The sequence below is a fragment of the Vipera ursinii genome, assembly GCF_947247035.1.
Source record: "Vipera ursinii genome assembly, chromosome: 2".
Lineage (NCBI taxonomy): Eukaryota > Metazoa > Chordata > Lepidosauria > Squamata > Viperidae > Vipera > Vipera ursinii.
The window spans coordinates 281,669,664-281,686,399 of record NC_139513.1 but is presented as its reverse complement, the minus strand read 5'-3'; the positions used below and the strand labels follow the sequence as shown (position 1 = coordinate 281,686,399).

The following is a 16,736-nucleotide window of genomic DNA, read 5'->3' as shown; positions in this document are numbered from 1 at the left end:
TAATGGGGGGAGACCCATGCTGTGTTAACTATTACACTTATATTACATTGCTCAGGACATGGTGCAGCTCAAACATGCTTAGCCTAAAAGTAAGGGAAAATAAAAAAAGGAAAACTGCTCAATATTTAATTTATTTGTAGCCATCTTACTGAGATTCATTTAACTCAGTGAGGTGCCAGTGCTGGCTGGAGAATTCTGGGAGTTGAAGCCCATACCTCTGAAAGTTGCCAAGTTTGAAATACACTGATTTGATCCACCCAACTTTAATTTGCAAAAAATAAATCAGCCAGTTGTTAGCAGCTTTGGAAAAATAGCAACCCAGGACTGCTAATTCCAGCGTCAGTTGTGTAACTCCACATTGCAGTTGTGGTGCAATGCAGGGCTTCTGATCATTTTCCCAGGGGGAAAAAAATCACCTAAAGTGTATTTTAGGGTCTGAAAGGCTAATTATCATTATTATACTATCACTATGATTATTCCACAGTGGTCTGAAAAACTGAAACTGCCACCGCCAATACAGAAACGAAACCTGGTGTTCTCTGTAGAACTGTTTGATTCTCTCCTACAACTTGATATCACAAGTACAAAGATAAGAAGAAGACTAGATCTGGAATGTCTCAGCAGCTTAACACTTAATGACAGCACAACTTGGTGTGGATTTGAATCGTCAACTACCCACAGAGCATCAGTTTTGGCTGAAAAGCAGAGGGCCCTGGAAGAGGAACACATTAAAAACTAAAAAAGAAAAAAAATGTGAAGCCAGGAAACCTACTAACAAACTAAGAGAAGTGCTAATTGTTCCCAGTTGTTCCATTCTTTTGACACTGTCTCTCCATAGAAGATAGAACGGTAGGGCTGGAAGGGACCTTAGAGGTCTTCTAGCCCAACCCCTGCTCAAGGCAGGAGACCTTATTCCCTCCCAATCAAATGGTTGTCCAGTCTCTTCTTGAAAACCACCAGTGAGGGAGCATCCACAACTCCGGGAAGCAAGCTATGCCATTAATTGTTCTCATTGTCAGAAAATTTCTCCTTACTTCTAGGTTGAATCTGTCTTTAACAAGCTTCCACCCATTACATTTTGTCCTGCCTTCTGATGCTTTGGATAATAAGTCAAGGCCCTCTTCTCTGTGGCAGCCCCTCAAGTACTGGAAAACAGTTATCATGTACTTGATCCGCTTCAAATGTTGATAATCTCCAACTCAAACAACAGAAATAAAGCGATGCAAGAAAAAAATATACGTGGAATTGCTAGCAAATTCAAGTCTCTGGCATACCTTGAGTTCTCTCTGAGGATTCACTTGTCTGGCTAGGTTCTGCTTCCATAAGATCTGCAAAGCACAGTTCTGACTGGGTCTATTTTGAGGGTGAATAAGGCTGTCTGTTTACTTCCAAAATAATGTTTACCAGAAGCTGTCTCTTTCCATATCAGATGGTAATTAATTTTGATAAAACGTCTTGAGTGAAAATTTCTATCCTTTCCTTTCTTTGCTATGCATTCAACTCAAAATATCAAACGTTTGGGGGAGGGGTGGTGTTTTATTGCTCAGGTTTTTTTTCTCTAATAAGCACTGTGGTTGTTTACCCAAATCCACCATCTCATAATTTGGAAACCTCAAAGGCTAGTATTTAAACATGCACTTAAGAGTAATTTCAACACCGAGATTAATAACTATCCGAAGCCTGAGTATGGGTATTTTGAAAATAGAGAAAACGGAGCTATAGAAACCTAACCAAATCATGAGCACATTTCTTGCAGCAATTACTACAAGATCAGCAGGAAATCAATCACATATAGCGGTAATAAAAGATGATCTGAATCTTAAAAGCTAGAGGTAAATGGAGCATTTAAAAAGAAAAATGCAAGCATAATCAAGTTGGACTTGGTGGTGCAAGATTGGGAATATGCCCTCTCATAACTCCTACAGCATGCTCAGTTGATTTACTTCTTTGTTTATGAGCCATACAAGTGAATGTTGTGTCAGCAAAAGCTAGGAAGGAAGGAAGGGAGGGAGGGAGGGAGGGAGGGAGGGAGGGAGGAAGGAAGGAAGGAAGGAAGGAAGGAAGGAAGGAAGGAAGGAAGGAAGGAAGGAAGGAAGGAAGGGCTTTCTTCTTTTGTTAAAAATAGATACCCACAGAAAACAAAGTGACTCTACAAAGGCACCATCCAGACATACTGTGATGCAATTCCCAAGATTTTTGGTGAAGACATCTGGAGGGACACAGATTAGAAAGAATTGAATAAATGGGCTAACTGGGATGAAACTTGGATTATGAAGTCTACAAGTCTTAAAGTTGCCAAGACTGACTCTACAGCCCAGCATGCTGCAGGAGCCCAGTCTGTGAAGAACTCACCTAATGTCTTCATCTGTAACGATGAAGGCTTTGCAGAGAGGCTGAGATGTGTTTAACCACACAGCGGGGTTTTTTTCCACGGCAGCAGACAGTTGTCCTGTGATGGGAGCAGAACTTGTGTGCAATGCGCTGGCTACAGCTGACAAGAGGGTGTCATCGTTGTTCCCTGGGCCCACTCCTAGAGAGGGAATGCAAAGTTGGCTCATTAAAACTCAGCCTATTCAGAGGGATGGATTTGCTATCAAAAATGCCAAATAAGATCTCTGTCCCCAAGACAAAGCTTAGCAAATCCTAGACTTACAAGCATAAAGATGCCCATAATAATAATAACAACAACAACAACAACAAAGACCTACAAATAGAAATAGACTGTGGCAAAGGCAAGCAAGGGTAGTACCAATAGTAATAGGCGCCTTGGGTGCAATCCCAAAACAACTGGAGCACCACTTGAACACCACTGGCACTGATAAATTCGCCATTAGTCAATTGCAAAAGGCGGCCTTACTAGGAACTGCTTCCATCCTGCGAGGATATCTGTAATACCATCAAACATTCACATCTGCCTATCCCAGGTCCTTGGTAAGGATAGGTAGACAAAAATGCCAAATCCAGTCTGAACATCTGGCTGACTGTGTGATGAATAATAATAATAATAATAATAATAATAATAATAATAATAATAATAAAAGTTGGAAGGGACCTTGGAGGTCATCTAGTCCAACCCCCCTGCTCAGGCAGGAAACCCTATACCATTTCAGACAAATGGCTGTCCAGACTCTTCTTAAAAACTTCCAGTGTTGGAGCATTCACCACTTCTGGAGGTAGGTTGTTCCACTGATTAATTGTTCTGTCAGGAAGTTTCTCCTTAGTTCTAGGTTGCTTCTCTCCTTGACTAGTTTCCATCCATTGCTTCTTGTCCTGCCTTCGGGCGCTTTGGAGAATAGCTTGACTCCCTCTTCTTTGTGGCAGCCCCTGAGATATTGGAACACTGCTATCGTGTCCCCGCTCGTCCTTCTCTTCATTAAACCTGTTGCTAAGTGAGTTTTGCCACATTTTACAACCTTTCTTGTCACAATTGTTAATCACTGCAAGTGTTAAGTTAGTAACAGGGTTGATAAGTGAATCTGGCTTCTCCATTGTCAGAAAGTCACAAAAGGGGATCATATGACCTTGGAACACCACAACTGTCATAAATATGAATCTGTTGCCAAGCGTCTGGATTTTGATCATGTGACCATGGGGATGCTGTAATGGTCGTAAGTGTGGAAAATGGTCATAAGTCACACTTTTTAGTGGCATTGTAACTTTGAACGGTCAGTAAATGAACTGTCATAAATTGAGGACCATCTGTAGTCTGTTAGCACAGTGTTTTTCAAACCTGGCAACTTTTAAGATGTGTGGACTTCAACTCCCAGCGTTTCCCAACCAGGATGTGGGAACAGACTTCCTGCATGTTCCATCCACTCAGAGGGCTCCATTAAAACCTCAAAGTTACCTTGAAGGCCTTTGGGAAGCTCCATGGATTTTATGATTTGCTCACTGACATCTGAGGCACTTAAGCCTTGAAGCCTCTTCTCCCAGAAAAGCTAAAAAAAGATTTTAAAAAAACACACATAATTAATGGACACAGTAATTATGTTACTATTCGTACACACAACCATATAGGTAGCCCTTGATATACAACAGGGGTCTTCAAACCTGGCCCTTTTATGACTTATGGACTTCAACTCCCAGAATTCCTCAGCCAGCATGCCTGCATCCCAATTCTGGGAGTTGAAGTCCACAAGTCATAAAAGGGCCACGTTTGAAGACCCCTGATGTACAACCACAATAGGGACTATAAAATCTGTCAAGTGATGTGACTGATAAGTGAAGCATCATGTGACCACACCCCTTCGCATGATGTTTTTTGCCACAGTTGTTAAGCATTTTGGCGGTGGACGTTACGCGAGACATCACATGACCATGACTTGCAACCTTCCCTGCCACTTCCCCATTGGCTTTGTCAGAAGCTGGTGGGGACAAATTATAAATAGCAATCGTCTGATCATGGGAATCACACTCCTATTTATGTATCCGAATTGATTCACATCAAACTGATTTTCATCTCACGGCTCTTCTGCAGCCATTACAACAAGAGACAAAAGCCCCTCTTTCGAAGATACCAAAGTCCACAGAGTGGACCGCTGGTTTGAAGGAGGGGTCAAAGAGACCATTTATGTCAAAACTGAACGGCCATCTCTCAACAGAGGAGGAGAGATCTGACATCATCTATCTCCACCCTCCAACACAGTCCTTTCAGCAGTTCCAAGAAGCCTCCACACCTATTTGCACTACTCAGGTGACATGAGGACCCAGATAAACCTCCAGGTGGCCTCAAGGACTCTATAAAATGGATATGTCAAACTCGTGATGTCACGTGATGTCACGCGATGTATCGGGATGGTTTTGCCATTGCCGGAAATGGGGTGGGTGCGGCTTCTGCATGATGCGTCCGGCCGACAGGCCGGCAGTTTGACACCCCTGCTCTAAAAGAATGCAAATGGAGTATAAATCTGTCTGCGAGGAGTATAAATCCTTCCATTCCCCACCATCCAGTCAGAGTTGAAGAAGCTTGTTGGATGACATGTGAAACGTCTTCAAAGAAAAACAAGAAAGTCCATTTGCCTCGTGAAAAAGCATCTTTGGGACATTAGAACAAGGAGCTACTTTTGTTTATTTTATACACAGAGGTAGCCCTCTGTGAGCAGTTGAGAGCAGAATTCCGAATACTAAGCAAAGCAATTGTAAAGCAAGTTGTGTCCAATTTTGTGACCTTTTTTGTCATTATTTTTAACCTTTTTTTGTTAAACAAACCATTGCAGTTGTTGAGTGAATTCTAGCAGACATTAAGCGAATCTGGCTTCCTTATTAATTTTGCTTCTCAGAAGCCATCTGGAAAGAACAAAAAGGGTGATCAAATGACCCCCCGAACACTGCCATAACCATCATAAATACATGCCAGTTGCCAAGCACCCCAATTCTGATTACGTGACCGTAGGGATGCTTGTGATGGTCATAAATGTGACAACTAGCAATAAGTCAGTTTTTTTCAGTATCACTGTAACTTCAGTTGCTGAACGAATAGTTGCAATTCAAGGACTACCTGGATATAAAAATACTACAAATTACTGTCTCGTGCATACACACACTGAAGGGAGACCTCTATGAATACCACCAAACCATCTAAAATGTTCCTATTTTTCCATGATGTTCCAGGAAAAAAAAACATTAACAATCCTGTTTGCAAAGAGAGAAACCAAAAAAAATGCCCAGCCCTGCCATTTATTATTTAAACAATCCTTTTTCACAGAACTACTTTTTTTCTCTATCTGTCATAATTAATCATGCCCCGTGGTTACTTTCCACTGCCTTTGCACACTCAAGCTACCAGGCACTCTTTTTAAGCAGCCTGAAAAATGCAAAGCGAGATGCAATGGGTAAATGCACATTTGCGTTTTACAGGTGGTTTGAAAAACGCAAGCATTGGCAGCCCAAACAGACCGGGCTAAGAATGGAATCACAACCAATGTGGGAGAGAGAGCGTAAAACCTTCAAAAGGTCTTTACCAAAACTGCTATTTGCATGGTAAAAATTTCACATTGCCTCAGTGGACATTTCAACTCCCACTAATAGCAGCTTCAAAGGAGGGATCTTAGAACCAAGCATGGGGAAGAAAGGGTTAACCCACCCAACACACATAAAAAGCACTTCCTTCCTGCGGCAAAATTTGACATTTAGCAGTCACTTCCAGTCAATGCAAATCATCAGGCTAATTACACAAAGATGCACTTAATGCCCTACAGAGCAGAACCCTAGGGGTTTAAACTCTGCAACAGGGCTGTCAGATCAATGCTTGACAAGCCAGATGGGGATTGAAGTCCAGCGAGAGATGAAGGTTGGATAAGAATCTGGGTTTAATGCCCTAAAGCAGGGCTGTCTAACCTTAGCAACTTTAAGACTTGTGGACTTCAACTCCCAGAATTCCCCTGCCAAGTCATCAAGCACTGTGTACTTTCTTTAGAGTTTAAAGAATGGAATGCAATGGAATGGAGGACAGGAGAGGAGATTATGGAATAGAGAATGGGATGGGATGGGATGGGATGGGATGGGATGGGATGGGATGGGATGGGATGGGATGGGATGGGATGGAGGAGAGGAGAGGAGATTATGGAATAGAGCAGGGGTGTCAAACTGCCGGCCCACGGGCCGGAGCGTCACGGAGAAACCGTGCCCATCCCATTTTCGGCAATGGGAAAAAGTTCAGAGACGTCACGTGACGTCACATGACGTCGCAAGTTTGACATGCCTGGAATAGAGAATGGAATGGGATGGAATGGAATGGAATACCTTTATTGGCCAAGTATGATTGGATACACAAGGAATTTGTCTCTAGTGCATAAACTCTCAGTCTGGTTCTTTAGTTTGGGCTTAACATATTTGTAGGCATAACTCTATAAACCATGCTTAAATAAGCTACCTGCTGCATGAATGCAGCCAAAGGGTGACGCAGAGCAAATCTACCCCAGATCATTCATATCAGTGAGTTCTTATCCTTATAACCTATTGCTTTTCAAAAATCCTAGCACATTTTGCCCTCTGTTGCCTGGATGAAGGGTACAACATAACCAAGGAGAGTCCAATTTTTGCACCTATTTTTTCCCCTTTATGTAGTGCAAAATATTCTGGGCAGGGTAAAGGTTCTAATGATGGCAATGGATCCCGCAAGCAAAAATGTATCTTTGTGCAGCTCATTGTTTTGAAGACCTGCTTTCCTGAATGACAAAAACATTTAACTACAGGTAGTCCTCGACTTACGACCACAATTAAGCCCAAAATTTATGTGGTTAAGTGAGACATTTCAGTGAGTTTTGCCCCATTTTACAACCTGTCCTGTCTTAATTATTCAGTGAATCACTGCAGTTAAGTTAGTAACCTGGTTATAAAGTGAATCTGGCTTCCCCATAGACTTTGCTTGTCAGAAGGTTGCAAAAGGGGATCATATGATCTTGGGGCTCTGCAACCGTCATAAATATGAATCTGAATTTTGATCACGTGATTGTGGGGATGCTGCAAAGGTTGTGACTGTGAAAAGCGGTCATAAGTCACTTTTTTTAGTTCTGTTGTAACTCTGAATGGTCACTAAGCGAACCATTGTTAAGTCGAGAACTTACTGTACAATCCCTCTGTTTGTGTTTAATTACAAGGCAATCGCTACAGCTACACATTTCAAAAAGGTTTGCAAAAGGAAATCCAAATCTGCAAGACGGCAGGTGCAGCATTACAGCCAGAGTGCTACCCCTCCTATACAAGAGGATGTACACTTACACACAAAAGGCAGAGAGTTTCAAAGGGGATGCCATGCCTGCAGCCTTACAGATTTTGACACACTCTACCCCATCCTGATCACAAAAGAAAACCTGTGAACTGTATTGTCAAATATGAAACTTTGGCAGCTACGTGCCTCTGCATTGCAACTTGCCTTTAGATAAAGGGGGTGGGAGGTGTTATTTTCAAGTGGGTAGATGGAAAAAATGAAGCTTCTTTGATTCAGCTGCAGACCATGGGAGCCTGAAGCCTTATCAAGGACACCAGAACAGGTGTGGATTTGAAGCAGACGGTTCCCATAACAAAGTGGACTTGTTGATATGGATTACGTAAGACGATGGGGGTTTGGCTGGGAAAACTATTGCAAATCTATGAACTGGTGTGGGAACCTCAGAGTAAGTTTTACTTCAACATAACCACACAGTGTATTCAATAAACTTTATTTTTTTTTCGAAAATGGAATTAATCTGGAGTTTTATTTGGATTCTCGAGCTGGATGTTGACATGTATACAAATTCAGCACCTTTCAATGAGTTAATCCTCAACTTACCATATTTTTAGTGACCATTTTAGTGACCAATATGGCACTGAAAAAAGTGACAACCAGTCCTCACATCCAAAACTATGAGCATCCCCCAGTCACATGGCCAAAATTCAGGTGCTTGGCAACCAGCATGTATTTACAATGGTTGCAGTGTCCTGGGATCATGTGATCACCATTTCCCAGCCAGCTTCCAACAAGCAAGGTCAATGGGGGAAGCAGGATTTGCTTAACGACTGCATGTTGCAGTGATTTGCTTAACAACCATGCCCCGCCCAAAAAAGGTTGAAAAAATCTGGTAGAATTCACTTAATAACTGCCTTGCTTAACAATGGAAATTCCGGTCCCAACTGCAGTTATAAGTCAAGGACCATTTGTGTTGTTCATTAAAGTAGCTTCCTTTTTCAGCTAACTACAGAAGCCTGAGGAAAAAAAAGTTGTGGCTGCATTAATGGAACTGATTCCACAGTGCTTGAAGCAGCTACACATTTTTTTTTCTAAGTTTGCTCAGAAGCCAGAAAAACAATAGACAAACTATAAGGAACAGCAGAAGCTCTATATTCCCACAAGAGCTGGAGCTCTTCTTCCAAATTGTTTTGAACTATATACAGCCCTAGTAATTATGCAGCCTACATTAATTGTTCATTAGGAAAAGGACAATAGATTTCTAATCCGATTGCATTTAGCCGAAACAGGAACACTAGTATTTTCATTTGCCATTTGCATGATTACTGGAAGGACTTTATAAAATGCTCTCATTTGTTAGTTATAAATCAATTTGGGATACAATTATGTCAAATGTTATGTGATCCCCAAAGGGCACGCCTGGATTGATAATGTGACGGATGAGATTTGTATGTTAATGTAATTGCTTGGCTGCAATGGTCCCTGTGCAAATCATTAATACTTCATTGTCCAATTAACATCAATTTTAAGTCAATCATGACAGAAACCGCTTGGGTCACGCAGCTTCATTCACTATTTACCCATTTAGGACAACTTAATTATTTTGTTGCTGCATTCCTTTGTCTTAAAGTTCAATTGTTTGCTATTGCAAAAAAAAATGGTACCAGCTGGAAGAGAAAAAAACAAATGAGTGGTGTTGGTGCACAAGTTAGTTTTTGTAGCAAGATCAGTGGCTATGTAGTGGGAATGCCTGAAGTGACCTTATAATAGGTTGAATTGGTTGTTCACAGAGGTTGGCATTTTATAAATGATAGCATGGGAGATTCTGGCTGAATGTTGAAGCATATGCCCTTCCAGTAGTCATTCAGAAGTAATAAAATAATTGAGGGTAGTAGGAGCTCTCCAACTTTTAGGAGAAGCTAGACAGGCATTACGAAAAAATACCTTCATTTGGATCCCAGCATTGGGAGCTAACAGGATGGGTAACCTATTCCTGTGATGTCATCTTGCCTGCCACAAGTTTTCTTTGGTCCTCTTGCCAACCTGGCTCTTTCCAAATCAACTGGACTTTCATTCTCATCACCAGCCAGCACACATTAATGAATGAATGAATCAATCAATCAATCAATCAATCAATCAAATATTTGAAGGTGTACACATGATCAGGGGACTGGAGGCTAAAACATATAAGGAATGATTGCTGGAACTGGGTATGTCTAGTCTAATGAAGAGAAGGACGAGGGGTGACATGATAGCAGTCTTCCGATATCTCAGGGGTTGCCACAAAGAAGAGGGAGTCAAGCTGTTCTCCAAAGCACCTGAAGGCAGGACAAGAAGCAACGGATGGAAACTAACCAAAGAGAGAAGCAACCTAGAACTAAGGAGAAACTTCCTGAGAGTGAGAACAACTAACCAGTGGAACAACCTGCCTCCAGAAGCTGTTAATGCTCCAACACTGGAAGTTTTTAAGAAGAGACTGGACTGCCACTTGTCTGAAATGGTATAGGCTTTCCTGCCTGAGCAGGGGGTTGGACTAGATGACCTCCAAGGTCCTTTCCAACATTATATTATTATTGTTGTTGTTGTTGTTGTTGTTTGTTGTTGTTACTACTACATCTGGAGGACGATAGGTTCAGAAAAAATATGTCACACAATCTTTTCCATTTGGTCTTTACTGGAGATATGGTGTGGAAAAAAAGACACCTACACTTTCAGCAGACAAAGCATGTCTGCAAAGAAGCTATTTAAACCATCTCTCACAGAAATTATGGGAGCGGGGAAAATTTGTCATGCTGCAAGGAGGGAAACTTTGGAGCACATGCCCAAGAATCAGGACTGAATGGAAGGCCAATGAGCATGTTTTTCATCCCAGAGGCAAAGAAACTGGGGCTACAACTTTGCTCTTAAAAGGCCGAGCATACAAAGTCCTGGGACGGTTGGGAGACTTCAGTGAAGCCTAACCTAACTTGTAGCATTTCCTACCTATACTTTCTTCTCCACTTTTGTACCACCACGCTCATAGTCCTCAACTTATGACCACTATTCAGATCAGAACCACCAGGGTGGTTGTTAAGGTGAATCATGCCCAATTGTACTATTTAAATTTTTTTTGGCCACATTTGTTAAGTGAATCACTGCATTTGTCAAGTGAATCATATGGTCATTAAGCAAATCCGGCTTCCTACATTTATTTTGCCTGTTGGGATGATTGCAAATGGCAATCGGAATACAAAATAACAGAGTTGAAAGACACCTTGGAGGTCTTTTAGTTCAGTGACCCCCACCCTTTTGGCACCAGGGACCAGTTCTGTGGAGAGGTTTTTCCAGGGACTAGAGAGGGTGTGGTTTTGTGTGCTGCCTGAATCCCATGAATTGGGTTTTGCTTGTTTGTGCGACCCAGTTTCTGGCATGCTGTGGACCAGTGCCGGTTCTTGGAGCAGGGGGTCGAGGACCCCTGTTCTAGCTCAATTCCTCAAGCAGGAGACCCTATACCAGGGGTCGTCAACCTTGGCAACTTTAAGACTTGTGGACTTCAACTCCCAGAATGCCTCAGCCAGCTTTGCTGGCTGAGGCATTCTGGGAGTTGAAGTCCACAAGTCTTAAAGTTGCCAAGGTTGAGGATCCCTGCTCTATACCATTACAAACAAATGGCTGTTCAACCTCTTCTTAAAAATCTTCAGTGCTGCAGTATCCAGTTGCCTGAATTTTGATCATGTGACTGTTGGGATGCTGTCAAGGTCATAAATATGAGGACCAGTTGTAAGTTGTTTTTTCAATGCTCTTGTGACTTTGAATGGTCATAAACGAATGGTTGTAATTCAAGGACTACCTGTACGCATGTGGCCACAGATCTGTCCTGCCCTCTGGTCATCCTTAGAAACACTACCCTTTCCAGTTCTCAGATTAGCCTCTCTGCTAATTGGCCCCTAGGGCTGTGGGGACGCAGTGGTTAAAATGCAGTATTGCAGGCTAATTCACTGCTCACTGCCAAGAGTTCGATCCTGACCGGCTCAAGGTTGTCTCAGCCTTCCATCCTTCAAAGATTGGCAAAAAGAGGACCCAGATTGTTGGGGGTAATATGCGGACTCTGTAAACTGCTTAGAGAGAGCTGTAAAGCACTATGAAACAGTACGTAAGTCTAAGTACTTTTGCTATTGCTTCTAGCAATTCTTTTCTTCCAGCGTTTGCTCTCCCAAGAAAGTTTAGTAAATCCAGGTTTGAAAAGAAATAATGGCTGTGTCAGGCAGTAAAAGCTGCTGTTCTTCCTTCTCATCCACTTAAGCTTAAGGGAAACTGATGGAAGGGATTGGGGCAGGTCAAGGGGGCTCTTTAAATTCTTTAAATCTGGGACCACCAGCCTCTCCTTCTGCCTTGTCCTTGAACCTGGATCAACTTCAACATAAGTTGGTGAAACCCAACATACAAATGCACCTGAACTAAGCCTTCTTTACTGCCCTAGTGGTGATTTTCTCCCTGGAGCAGAAATGGATCAGGAAAGGCCTACACAATGCACGTGTGCACACATACATACACACAGACAGACAGACCCAGAAAGAGAGAGAGAGAGAGAAACTTTCTGCACATACAGTCATGTGAAAAAGAAAGTACACCCCTATGAGTTCTTTGTTTTACGTATCAAGACATAGTATCCTTTGCCATTCTTAAAAGTAGGCATACACAACCTCAGATGAACAACAAAACATATTACACCATGTTATTATTTAACTTGCAAAGAGAAAGCCAGAAGGGTGTACTCTCTTTTTCACAAGACTGTAGGTGCAAAAAAAAAAATCCAATAGCAAAAGTTTATTTCATTTTTCCACATTTAAAAGGCTAAGTGTAAAAGGGAAAAGTTAGTTAGTGACTATATTCACCCAACATATTTAACAGGATTGAATAAAAAGCTCAAAAAGTTGATTTGCAAAACACGCCGATGTTAATGCTAACCTTAGTTTAGGTTTGCATGTTGCACAAATCCAATAAACCTGATAAATTTATGCATGAACACAGCAGTGGGTTAATTCAGTTTCTACGTTATGGGTATGGAGTAAATACAGCTAATATTGTCCAACAATTTACACTGCAGACTCATCCCCAACAGCCCTTTGCCTGTCTTCAACAGGGAAGAGACACACGGTAGAAAACATTTTGCAGCCAAGAAGGGTCCACACAACATTTGCACCACTCAGGTGACCCCAAGGACACAGATAAGCCTCCAAATGTCCTCAATGACTCTCTAAAAGAATGCAAATGACCAGCTGTTTGCAAAGAATATAAATCCTTCCATTTCCCACCATCCGTTCAGAGCCAAAGAAGCTTCTTGGATGAAAAGCAAAACAGCTTCAAAGAAAGAAGCAAGAAAGTCCAGTTGCTTCCTGAAAAAAAAAATACCTTTGGGACAACCATGACCTGGATGACAGAGAAACTCCATAGATGCTGTCCAACTTACTTCACCCCTGATATTTTGTAAAGAAACTTTTTCCAAACCAGGTACCTCTCAGATGTGGGCAATTCAACTCTTAAAATCCTAAACAACAGCCCTGAGGGGATAGATGGGGAACTCATCAAATTTGCAGACGACACCAAGCTGGCAGGAATAGCCAATACTCCAGAAGATAGGCTCAAGATACACAAGATCTGGACAGACTTGAACACTGGGCAATATCTAACAAAATGAAATTCAATGGTGAAAAAAGTAAGGTTCTACATTTAGGCAGGAAAAATCAAATGCACAGGTATAGTATAGGTGGTACCTTGCTCAATAGTAGTAACTGTGAGAGGGATCTCGGAGTCCTAGTAGACAATCACTTAAATATGAGCCAGCAGTTTGCTGCAGCTGCCAAAAAAGCCAACACGGTGCTAGGCTGCATTAACAGAGGGATAGAATCAAGATCAAGTGAAGTACTAATACCACTTTACAATGCTTTGGTAAGGCCACACCTGGAACACTGCATCCAGTTTTGGTCACCACGATGTAAAAAAGATGTCGAGACTCTAGAAAGGGTACAGAGAAGAGCAACAAAGATGATTAGGGGGCTGGAGGCTAAAACATATAGGGAACGGTTGCTGGAATTGGGTATGTGTAGTTTAACAAAGAGAAGAGTGAGGGGTGACATGATAGCAGTGTTCCAATATCTCAGGGGCTGCCACAAAGAAGAGGGAGTCAAGCTATTCTCCAAAGCACCTCAAAGCAGGACAAGAAGCAATGGATGGAAACTAGTCAAGGAGAGAAGCAACCTAGAACTAAGGAGAAACTTCCTGACAGTTACAACAATTAACCAGTGGAACAACCTGCCTCCAGAGGTGGTGAATGCTCCAACACTGGAGGTTTTTAAGAAGAGATTGGACAGCCATTTGCCTGAAATGGTATAAGGTTTCCTGCCTGAGCAGGGGGTTGGACTAGATGACCTCCAAGGTCCCTTCCAACTACTACTACTACTACTACTACTACTACTACTACTACTTATTATTATTATTATTATTATTATTATTATTATTATTATTATTATTATTATTCAGGAAATTCTGGAGCTGCAGTCCTACGATGGGAAAGATACCACTGGCACACACTTGGCATCATTCCACTATCACACCTCATCTTTTCCCTGTCGAGGTGGGCCAATCTCTTTTCCATTTGCAGCATCCCACCACCCCCCTCTCTTCGAAAGCTATCCTCCCAAACGGGTTTTTTCCACACCACCCCGTTTTCACCATCTCTGCCCTGTTACCGCAATACTGACTTCAACAATATACGACTTTTTTGCCTCCTTTGCTAACAAACAACTATCAAAAGGACATCCTGCAAAATTAAGACCTGTTTGATAATGCTGCCCACTGCTTCTCTGAAGAAGAAATGCTATAGTTAAAAAGGAACAGATTGGGTTGAACTGACATTCAGCTGCCTACTCTTGATTACAGAATTCATGTTTATGCTGTTCTATTCAAGCCGTATTTAAAAGCAATCATTTTCTTTCTGCAGTTTTAAACACAGGCTTTCCCAAGTGGGCTGGAGTGCTTTCAGATCTCAAGAGGATAAACAGACTAGTTCTAAAGATGTTTTGCATTCATCTCCTGCTGGTTATCCTCAGAAAAGAGTGGAGCACAAAAGGAAATAAAGAGTTTTCAAATGCCCAGCATGTGCAAAGTCAGGGATATCTTTTTATCCTGGTAACAGATTGCTGAGGGATATAATTCTAAGTTACCAGGAATCGGCTGAAAATCAAACAACCTCATAGCTAATGTTGGCTGGAAAAATAATGGCTGTGTCTCAAAGGTGTCTAAAATAGTACCTGCTGATTTGGAAGACCTTGGTCATCGACACTTTAAAAGTAGACTTTAAAGCTTCCTGGCTCTCAAAAGACATGACCCACTATCCCTCATGTCCATCCACAAAGACTCACAAGGACACACATTTGATCTAACTGGGACCACAGTTGTAGCCCAGGTGAAATCAAAGAGAGAAAGAGAATATCTTGAAGCTTGGTTTTCCACCAATAATTCAATAAACAGACACATTGACATAGACCCGGTCTACCGACCACTGAGAGTGAAAGAACTACTCAAACCGCAATCCCAAAGGTAGCATTTAAAAATGAACAAACAGGCACCCCACCATGCAGCAACGGAAATCATAACCCTTCACAAGAAATCAGACCACACCTCAGGAACAATAGTCACCCAACCAAACAATCCAAAACCAGACCATGACTCAGGGGCACCCGAACAAGCAACACTAATGCTAATTTGCATCACACAGACAGTACTTAACCCCAACGATTGCAGCCCAGCAACAACAACCATCCAATCAAACAGCCCGAAATCAGACCATGACTTAGAAATATTTGAAAAAATAACACTTGTACCAATTTGCATCACGTTAAAAGGTATTTAAAGGCCAGCGCTCTGACAGACGAGCACAATTCAAAGCGCACCTACGATGTCCCCTTGAATGGTGATGAAACGTTTGCAGCCAAATTGCCAGGCTTGGAGCTCAAAGCAACAGCTTTAAAGCTTCTCCAGAAGCTTCCACAAATTATAATTCTGAGTTATAGAAGAGGTGGGGGGAGGGGGAATTGTTGAATTCCTTGTCAAGTATTAGGCTAAGATAAAATCTCACTGGAGTCAGACTCAAGGTTTAAGCCTGCATGGAAACTCCACGCCACAGTATGGAGATGGTTGGCCTTTTTTCCCCCCCTAAAATGTTTCATTATTTTTTGACTGGGGTATAGGTAGTCCTCATTTAATGACAACAATTGGGACTGGCAACTAGGTCATTAAGTGAAGTAACAGCTAAGTGAAATGGCAACAGTGTTCATGATCTTACTTAGTGTTCCTTCGCTTTAGAGACCTGTGAAAGTCATAAAGGTGAACATTGATCATAATGTTATGTTTTCATCACTGTCGTAACTGTGAATGGTTGCTAAACAAGGAAGTCACTAACTGAGGTCTACTCATACTTCTTACTGATTCAGATACTAACCAGGTCCAATTCTGTGTAACTTTTCAAGTTCAGGTAGGCTTAATTAACTCAATTTCATCTGATAATTTACATCCAAACTAGCTTTCTTTTCCCTTCAAGCCTATTATTTGTTTAAATATTCCAAGGCAGGTTAGTATAGCCAAAAGCCAATTGCAGTTTCTGGTTTACTGTCCCTGCCCCATGGACTCATAGCATGGTTAGAAAGACTGCTGTTGTTTTTTATTTTTTATTTTTTTTAAAAAAACTTAAGCATCTCTGTTCATAAATCTTATTTCCTTTAACCTCAATAAAGTTTACTGAATTTCATCCTAAATGGCTTGCAACCGGGAAAACCTATATCACCCCTTTCCTACTTAGGTTAGCCATAAATCAATTTTTTATCAAAACCTCTATAGCCATTAATGAATGCTCGGGATTCTGTTGGCCCTGTGCTGTTGGGTGGGTAAAACTAGAAGATGTGTTAATCCAAGTGGTACACATTCATTTGAAAGAATAAATTAAATTTGATGGCCGCTTTCAAGAAATGGTCTGAGATTGATTAATTAATTAAAACGGAATTAAAAGATAGTTGAAGCAGAGTCTTGGGTGACC

General features: G+C 41.6%; 1 protein-coding gene across 4 annotated transcripts in view; it reads right to left on the bottom strand.

Moving 5' to 3' along the window:
- MBD2 (methyl-CpG binding domain protein 2) overlaps positions 1-16,736 on the bottom strand; it is a 64,210-nt gene that overhangs the window by 15,566 nt on the left and 31,908 nt on the right. For all 4 annotated transcript variants that reach the window (XR_014491724.1, XR_014491725.1, XM_083356316.1 and 1 more), the window contains exons 4-5: positions 3,848-3,938; positions 2,353-2,530 (exon numbers count right to left, since the gene is read on the bottom strand). Coding sequence is in view for 2 of the 4 variants with exons in the window: in XM_083356316.1 (XP_083212442.1) it covers positions 2,353-2,530; positions 3,848-3,938 (269 nt within the window). In the remaining 2 variants the exon portion in view is untranslated. The remainder of the gene's footprint in view (positions 1-2,352; positions 2,531-3,847; positions 3,939-16,736) is intronic.